We start from the raw sequence: 8,407 nt of genomic DNA, 5'->3' as shown, positions 1-8,407 counted from the left end.
AGTCTCTTTTCGTTTGGGAAAGGGAGAGGCAGGGCGGCGATCAGGCTTGGTTGCCAAGGATGCTCATTCCGCAAAGCAGCATCCCTACATCTCCCAACCATATCAGCATGTCTCGGAAAACGGATAGTCCCAGGTCTGTGGTACGAGCTTCAAAATAAGTATAAGCTTCTTACAATCAGAGTAATTCATATTTGTCACGGCTGAACCGCTTTACCGGAAATTTGTAAATTCAAACTGGGTGAGAAAGGCGCGACTAACAAGTAACTAAGTGACTGGAAGCCACAATAGTGGAGAGATGTGTTGAAGGAAATGAAGGAACAATGGTCTGATCGCAGTTGATGTCCGCCATCAGACATCGACACTAGGTGGACCTTTCCTCTTGCTGCTTTTCTCCATCCTGTTTTGCTTCCTTGATGAGGATTTCCATCTCGCTGATCACCTTGTCTTTCAATATATCTGGATTGTATTTACAGATGCACCCGGCGGAGGCAGAGGTCCCAACTCGGCAGCCTCCTGACAGTCCCAATGGGAGATCGGAGCATGGAGTGTATTCGAGCCGTTGAGAGGGGTGTATGCCAGGAGGAATTTTTGGGCGGGGAGGTTCAGAAGATGATAGGTCGTGAGCAGGACAATCGGTTTGCGTGTATTGTCTGGAGTCTGAGGTCGTTGCAGGCAAATCAATTTCATGATGAAAAAAATTGAGAGAGACATCATCGTGAACTGCCTGTCCCTCGGTGTTGCCAACCTCTCTTTCCATATCTTCTCTCGAATGTCTGAGTCTTTTCAGCATCTGAGTGAGCCATGGCTGGGTCAAGATTGGGACAAGAATTTGGTATATATACCTTTGCTTTTAGGCAACAAAAAATCCTTCAATTCAAGTTTATAAAGGAATTTACACTTCGAAGTAAATAAGGCCGCTGATGTTGAGGTTGTTGCTCTCATGAACACAACATGATTGCGCTTTATAGATATTTGAGTCTCCAGAAGAATGCTGCAAGAAAGGGTGATGCATATAAGATCTACCTTAGTGTTTCCGCCCACACCCTCACGGTTGGCAACAAAGTGGATATACAATTGCTTGGAAGGAGCGAGTTTGAGCAGGCAACATCCTTACCTATTTGCAAGGGTATGGGGCAGAGCGGCTCTCTTCGTAAACTCTATCAAAGCTCAGTGCGCCCTGTACGGCCTGTGGTCAGCTCGGAATCGGGTAGACCACACTGGGCACTCAGATGATTTTCAGGGCCAGGGACCATTGCTCCATAGCCCTTGTTGCCAGTCAACCCCCAAGAATTGGTGATTTCTTGCTGAATTTCTCGCTGAATTTCTCGAAATCTACTTTGTCAACAACAGTGGCGAATTAAGTTTTTACAGCGCAAGAAAATGTCTCAGTAGTTGCATCTGACAAGCTGTCGAGATCTTGGTCTGAGCTTGGTCCGGTACGGACAGGTCCCGATCGACATCCGCATGCTACTCAGTATGCGGACCGTTCAATCAGAGAATTAAGCGCGCTAGGATCGAGCCAGGGGGCATACCTGTGCTCTCCGCTGGACTGCCAAGGAATGGAGATGTATACGCCATACGTACGGACAGGCGAGGGACTAGTTGACAGACTAGCAAGAGTTCGCTAAAGTCCTGATAGGTAAGATCTGCAACAAATATTAAGCTTGGGCTCTTTTCTAGCAAGCCTGAAATTACTTCAAAGACAGTGTTGTGGAGGACGAAGAGGCGATCCAACCAGTGAAGAAGCCCATAGGGAAGACAGTGGCTCAACACTACCTGAATACCCTCGTACTGACGCTTTCATACAGAGGGATATATGAGACAGGCTGTCGAGTAGATGCAGGGGTAAGAAGAGCAGGCTTCCGATGTAAGAGAACTCCATGATTGGCATAGCGTCTTGAAAGAAGGCAACAAGGCAAACGTCTGCATATTTGCGGCGCTTGACAAGCCACAAAGTGGTTCAACCATAGCTCGCGCATTTCGTGCTCCGTTTTTTTCCACTGACTCATGACGGCTACACAGATGGTCCTGGGTGGCCCCTAGGACCGGCTGCGTGACATGATTTCGACCGGGTTCTGGGAGTTACTTGGATGGAGGAGGGACCAGCCATGGCCCGGCCTTGTTCACACTAGTCATGGCTGACGAGGTGAAACGTTGCTGACAGTGTGTCTGGCATAAGCGTCTTTCGTGGGTATGCATGTAGTTGCTACATGTCCTAGTGATAACGTCCGCTTCGGCTCAAGAATAGTTTGGACATGGGCGTGATAGATCGTTTCGTACCGCTCAAGCGTCGCACGGATGTCTGAATTACTGGTCTAGGGCTCAACCCAAGTCTAGGAACGGGCGGGGCGGCACGCAGAAGGTCGATATTTTGGTGTGGCGCATGGTCTCGTGACAGCCGTTGGCCTTTGCCTTTACTTGCAGGGTGTAGTTGGTGGAGTGGGGGCTAAAAGACAGCTGGCATCCCCTTAATCATGCATCGCACCGTGTGACAGTGATTCCCAGGGTTGGAGCATAGTGGAAGGGGAGTAAAACATTGAAGACTGGCAATGAGATGGAGATGAAGTTGAGTGAAACTGGCGAGCCAGCGGGTGGTAGGCTCCATGTGGGGGACCCGACGCGAATTCGTTGCCGGAAGTTGCCGGTCACCAACTTCGGGGGAAATGGTGGGGGAAAGCGCGGCTGAGGTGAGCGCCGCCAGGTACCAAAAAAAAACATCCGACACTGCGATGTCTAGACACAAAAGTCACCGAACCACGCGTGTAATAGCAGAGAAACATCCTGTGAGTGAACGCAAATCACCTCGTTCGAAGCACCAACACGATGAGCAGCACCAACGGCGTCAATGACGCCAGTGGCACCTCATCGTCCTCCAAACTTTTGTGGAGGCACCCTTCTCCGCAGTCTACCCCCATGTACCGGTTCCTCGAGTCAGTGAATAAGAGACACAATCTCCATCTGTCAGACTATTCACAGCTGCATCAATGGAGCATCGATCATGTCGACGCTTTTTGGAAGAGCACATGGGATTTCGTTGGCATCAGACACAACGGAACGCCGTCATCGGTCAGTCGTTGTAGCCCCATGCGCATATCTGTCAGCTCACCAATGGCCAGGCGGTGGATGTAGATGCCTCCATGTTCCCACGACCGCCTTTCTTCTCAGGGGCGACGTTGAATTTTGCCGAGAACCTGCTGTTCCCCAGCCAAGAAGTCGACCCAGAATCGCCCGCTGTCATTGCTGCGACCGAGACCACACGGGAGACAGTGACTTGGAAGGAATTAAGAGATAGGGTGAAGCAATGCCAGGCGGGCATGATATCTCTAGGTCTCAAAGAGGGCGACCGAGTTGCGGGTTATGTCGCCAATCACACGAATGCATTGGTTGCTATGCTCGCAGCGACGTCGTTGGGAGCAGTTTGGACAGCCGTCAGTCCAGATACGGGCGTGCATGCTGTTCTAGACAGACTGCGCCAAATAGAGCCAGCACTCCTTTTTGTCGATAACGCTTCCTTCTACAACGGCCGAAGCCATCCAGTCTTGCCCAAGGTCATTGAGATTACCAGGGAACTTCCAACTCTCCAGGCTGTCGTTGTTTTCCCAACAGTTGCATCCGTTGCAGTTGACGCCAGTTCAATACCCGTTGCATCAGGAAAGGCATACGACTACGTTACCTTTACTTCGCTCAAGTCAACAGCAGAGCTCGAGTTCAGGCAACTGCCGCCAGACCACCCAGTCTACATACTGTACTCGAGCGGCACAACTGGAGCACCAAAGTGCATTGTGCACGGAGCCATTGGTACGTTGCTCCAACACAAAAAGGAACACATTCTCCACTGCTCGATTACTCCCCAATCACGGCTTTTCTACTTCACCACCTGTACCTGGATGATGTGGCACTGGCTCGTCAGCGGACTAGCGTCAGGGGCCACGTTGGTCCTGTATGATGGGTCGCCGTTTCGCTACGTGGACCGCTCCGATCCGTCGACGTCCGTGGCGGATGATCTCGCAATGCCCCGCCTCATTGATGAGTTCGGCATTACGCACTTTGGTACCTCTGCCAAGTACCTATCCATTCTAGAACAAAAATCGGTCGATCCAGCCGCGGCTGGCCTTGGTCTTGGCACGCTCGAGGCAATCTACTCGACTGGCTCTCCACTGGCGCCCTCGACGTTTTCCTATGTGTACTCGGCATTCCCGTCGTCTATCAATCTCGGTAGCATAACTGGAGGCACGGACATTATCTCGCTCTTTGGCGCGCCTAACCCGCTGCTTCCAGTTTACGAGGGCGAAATCCAGGGCCCTGGTCTGGGCATGGCTATTGCTGCATACGATTTCACAGGCGCCGACATTTCGTCGTCCGGTGAGCCAGGCGATTTGGTCTGCATCAAGCCATTCGTATGTCAGCCAGTAGCATTCTGGGGCACTGACGGCGAGGCAAAGTACCGCAAGTCGTACTTTGGAATGTTTACCAATGAAAAGAAGCAACCTGTGTGGCATCACGGCGATTTCGTGCGCTTCAACCCAGAGACTGGTGGACTCTGGATGCTTGGCCGCAGCGATGGTATCCTCAAGCCTGCTGGTGTGCGATTCGGATCCGCCGAGATTTACAATGTGGTGCTCCAGCATTTCCCAGAAGACGTGGCCGACGCACTATGTATTGGCCGCAGAAGAGAAACAGACACGGATGAAACTGTGGTGCTGTTCCTCAAAATGGCAGATGGACGCCAAATATCACCCGATCTGGTCGATAGGATCAAGTTGACGATCAAGAAGTCGCTCAGCGCACGCCATGTTCCTGCTATCGTAGATGAGTGCCCAGAAATCCCAGTGACGACTAATGGCAAAAAGTGAGGTTCCCATATTAACTAGAGTATATGTCAACGTACTAACGTGCCAATAGGATTGAAGGAGCGGTCAAGCAAATTCTGTGCGGAATGAACGTAAAGACAAGTGCCAGCGTTGCTAATGCTGAATGTTTAGATTGGTATCGCGAATGGGCGCGTACGCACTGAGGGTAGTAATGCTTCCTCGTGACAAGTATAGTATATAGAAAATTGTCTCCGGAGAAAAAAAATAGACAGGAGAAAGGAAATAGACCCGAACGCCTAATGGAAAAAAAAAACGCCGCAGTACCCCGGAGATAGGGTGGGTTCCAGAGCCATGCTAGGCAGCCGGTGCCTGATGTTAAAAAAAACCCTCGTCTAAGGAAATAGAAATGAGTGCCTCGCTCCTTGCTCTTATGCCTCGAGGTTGTAAAAAGAGATCGTTACTTCATCCCAAACTCGACTGGTTTCTTCAAAAATCACCAAACCCGTCGTTGCCCTCCTTACTCACAATCTCGCGCACAACGCGATCCACCTTTTCACTCAGCCCGATGACGACGTTGCGGCCGTATGCGACTTCCTTGGTAACGACGACCTTGAAGCGGCCCGGGGCGCCATGTATGCACACCATGGCCTTGTGGCCGAGCAGACCATTATCAGGCCCGCGCACGTCAACGACGCTGACAGAGACTTGGGAGGGGAGAACTTTGTAGCCAGCCGTGTATTTGACCAGGAAAGAGATGTTGCCTATTGACCGCATTCGATTAGCTTGGTTGCTTCTTTATTTCCCCTTGTTTTTGTTTGTTCATTTGCTTGTTTTCCCGTCCCACACCTTGAACCCCCCCCCTCCCATTTGGGCAAGATCCAGATGAGGCAGGGGGAGAGAAGTTGAGATAGGAAAAAGGGCAGACAGAAAGGAGGAAACGCACCAGCAATCGTCTCCACCACATGAATCGGCAGCTCGCCGCGGCGGGGACTCAGATGCGAGAAGATTTGTTGGTGAACGGGGTCGGGAAAGACGTTTTCCATGTTGAGGTTAGATGACAGGGTCAAAGATGACATTACTTTGTGCGCGAAGAAGTGTATGGATTATGTATGGAAATGAAAGAGGAAAAAGAGAAAGAGGGCAAAGGGTAGTATGTAGTTATGCAAACGCGAAAGTGAGTCGAGTCCGCCCCGTCCCGAAAAGGGTATACGTGATGGTAGGTGGTTTAAAAGTGGGGGCGTGCGTTTGGAACAAGAGGTTGACCGCCAGTTACAGCCGACCACGTCCGTGGTGCTTTGACCACTTTTCCCACGACAGCAACGAGAGAGGGTCCACCACGAAGGGGGCCGTGTCGTGAAACCCACCGACATTTGGATGAGTGAGCTGTTCGCGTGCATAGGCTTTGAGGGATCCTGTCTACGTAAGACAGCGTGTGGCGCGGCGTTGTTTTTTGGTGGCTTGATCCGGTAGCCGACAACACCGGTTGCCAACGACACCGTGTACAAAAAGGCCTTTTACCGGAAAACTTATATTGTTGCCTGAATAAATGGATACTTAGATGCCTCCCTCCCCGATATTTTGTGTTAATACAATCAACTAAAGAAAAAAGGTTACCAAGTCATGCATGGGCATACAGACCATACCAAACATAACGCCATCCAACTGGCATGCAGAAGGCATGCTACATGTACGAGTCGCATCATCTCCCTTCCTTGATCTTGACGGCATCGCCAAGCATGGGAAAGGCGCTTCTAAAACTGGGACCCAGAGTCCAGTTATTGAGGTCGCGCAAGTGCGTCTCAAAGGCTGGGTTGATCAGCCATTGGTCGTCTTCCTTGGGCAACTGCTCCATGCTCGGTATGCAGGCAGCTACATTGCCAGTGAGCGGCTGTGGTGTTGCTGGTCCCTGTGGCGAGCCTGCGTTCACGTGTGTTGAAAAGGGCGAAGATGCTGAGATGGATGACGTAGTGGAGAGAGTCGAGGACCGGACTATTGAGGCAGGAAGCAGGCAATCGCGATGCTCATAGGGCCAGTTGAGGGAGACTGTGGTGGTGTAGGGAATGAAGAAGTTCTCAAACGAGACCTGGGGTTGTGCGGCAATGAGCTTGTCGCGAAGACGGGGCCTGGACTGGATTAGTCATGTGAATGTGTGGGAGTGTGGGTGGGTTTGGCAGGGGGCAAGGGGGCATGTGGGGAAGTTGCAGGGCAAGGCAGGGCAAGGCAGGGCACGACATACCAAGGGAGATGATCGATCCACAACGCATGCGCGGTAAACAGCTGCGACGGGCGTGGGGTTACCCAATGCGGCAGTCGGTCGTAGTTTTCCTGTGTTGGCTCAATTTGCCAGCGCATGATCAGGAACATGATGAACACGATAGCCACCTGCTCCGGGCGCCCGCAAATGTCTGGAAATGTGCGCAGGATGTCCGTGAAGAGCTTGGACAGCGGATGCGACTCAACAGCGCGGTCGGGGTAGGCTAGTGAGGTGAAGTTTGGATAGTGAGGGCCGACCAGCGTCTTGACCGGCACCCCCTCGGCCGCGCGATTCTGGCGATCCTGGAGGAAGTCAAGCAGAATCACATCGAGCGGACAGGTGGCAGGCAGGTTGCGCGGCAGTGTCAAGTGGGCGATCATGTCGGGGGCATACTGTGCGTGCTGGCTGGTGCTGACGTTGCTGGGGCGCATCTGATGTGGAAGTGGCAGGTTGGGGTCGACGGCCCTGCGTTGGCCATTGTCGAGCAGAAAATCGACGCCCAGACGCTCGTCAAAGGGCATATCGGTGTTGATGCGCGCCTGATGAAATTGAGGGCCTGGACTGTCGCTCGAGTAGCGGCGTAGATGGCTCGTGGGCGCATCGTTGGGATAGAGCCACGCCCCTGTGCCTATGGCTGCGGTTGCATCGTGCACGCCGGGCGAGGCCACACCATTGTGCGGTGAGGCCGAAGCGACGGGTGCATGGAGCTGGCGCGCATCGCGTTGTGGGAGGTGGTGACTTTGGTTTTGTTGTTGTTGTTGTTGTTGTTGTTGTTGTTGATGTTGCTGCTGCTGTGGAGGCTGGATAGGAGAAAGGGGCGAGCGTTCAGCGGCGGCTGCGAGTTCTACAAGTTGTCAGCAGTCAGTCTTGCAGGCTCCGTCTCTGGTTGGTAGTCTTTCTGTCCTTGTTTGTCTCTGTCCTCTTCTTGCTCGTCGTGGAGTCGTACCGTTCAAGCCGCCGGTGGCGCGCACAATGGGCTGGATGATGCTGAGCACGCTCTCGAGGCGCTTCTTGATGTCGGCATTCTCCGCCTGGATGGCCTCCTTCTCGCGCAGGACCACCTGCAGGTCGCTGTAGGGCTGCTGGCTCTCGAGATCGCGGATGCGCTGGTTGAGGGCATCGATCTGGTTCTTTGTGCGCTCGCGAATGGCGCGCTGGGCCTCGCGGTCGTTTGCGCGCTTGCGGGCAAGCTGTTCGGGGGTGAGGTTGGCAACGCCGCGCGAGTTTGGGCCGGTCCTGCGCTTTTTACTGGGCTGGCCACCATCGCCCGAGCCCTCGTCTCTAGGCGTAGGCTCGGGTGTATCTGCCTCGCCCGCAGACGCCATGCTGATCATGGAAGCTG

The 8,407-nt window shown here is 52.9% G+C and overlaps 3 protein-coding genes across 3 annotated transcripts; 1 reads left to right on the top strand and 2 right to left on the bottom strand.

Moving 5' to 3' along the window:
- Positions 1–2,716: 2,716 nt before the first annotated feature.
- On the top strand, positions 2,717–5,352 carry PSV08DRAFT_411534 (uncharacterized protein). The gene is made up of 3 exons (XM_014221677.2): positions 2,717–3,066; positions 3,117–4,849; positions 4,903–5,352. The coding sequence occupies exons 1-3, from the start codon at positions 2,824–2,826 to the stop codon at positions 5,012–5,014; spliced, it is 2,088 nt and encodes a 695-aa protein (XP_014077152.1). The 5' UTR covers positions 2,717–2,823; the 3' UTR covers positions 5,015–5,352.
- On the bottom strand, positions 5,156–5,946 carry PSV08DRAFT_10250 (uncharacterized protein). Its single transcript, XM_014221678.2, has 2 exons — positions 5,755–5,946; positions 5,156–5,572 (listed from the first exon to the last, which is right to left on the bottom strand). The coding sequence occupies exons 1-2, from the start codon at positions 5,885–5,887 to the stop codon at positions 5,298–5,300; spliced, it is 408 nt and encodes a 135-aa protein (XP_014077153.2). The 5' UTR covers positions 5,888–5,946; the 3' UTR covers positions 5,156–5,297.
- A 538-nt stretch (positions 5,947–6,484) lies between these two features.
- Positions 6,485–8,390, bottom strand: PSV08DRAFT_404074 (uncharacterized protein; the record flags this gene model as incomplete). The annotated part of the gene is made up of 3 exons (XM_066093669.1): positions 6,485–6,934; positions 7,048–7,909; positions 8,012–8,390. 3 exons carry the CDS (start codon positions 8,388–8,390, stop codon positions 6,511–6,513), a joined length of 1,665 nt encoding a protein of 554 aa, XP_065948749.1. The 3' UTR covers positions 6,485–6,510.
- Positions 8,391–8,407: the final 17 nt, after the last annotated feature.

This window comes from Bipolaris maydis, assembly GCF_028858645.1.
Source record: "Bipolaris maydis strain C4 unplaced genomic scaffold PSV08scaffold_11, whole genome shotgun sequence".
In the NCBI taxonomy this organism is placed as follows: domain Eukaryota; kingdom Fungi; phylum Ascomycota; class Dothideomycetes; order Pleosporales; family Pleosporaceae; genus Bipolaris; species Bipolaris maydis.
This window is presented reverse-complemented; position numbering and strand designations above follow the sequence as displayed.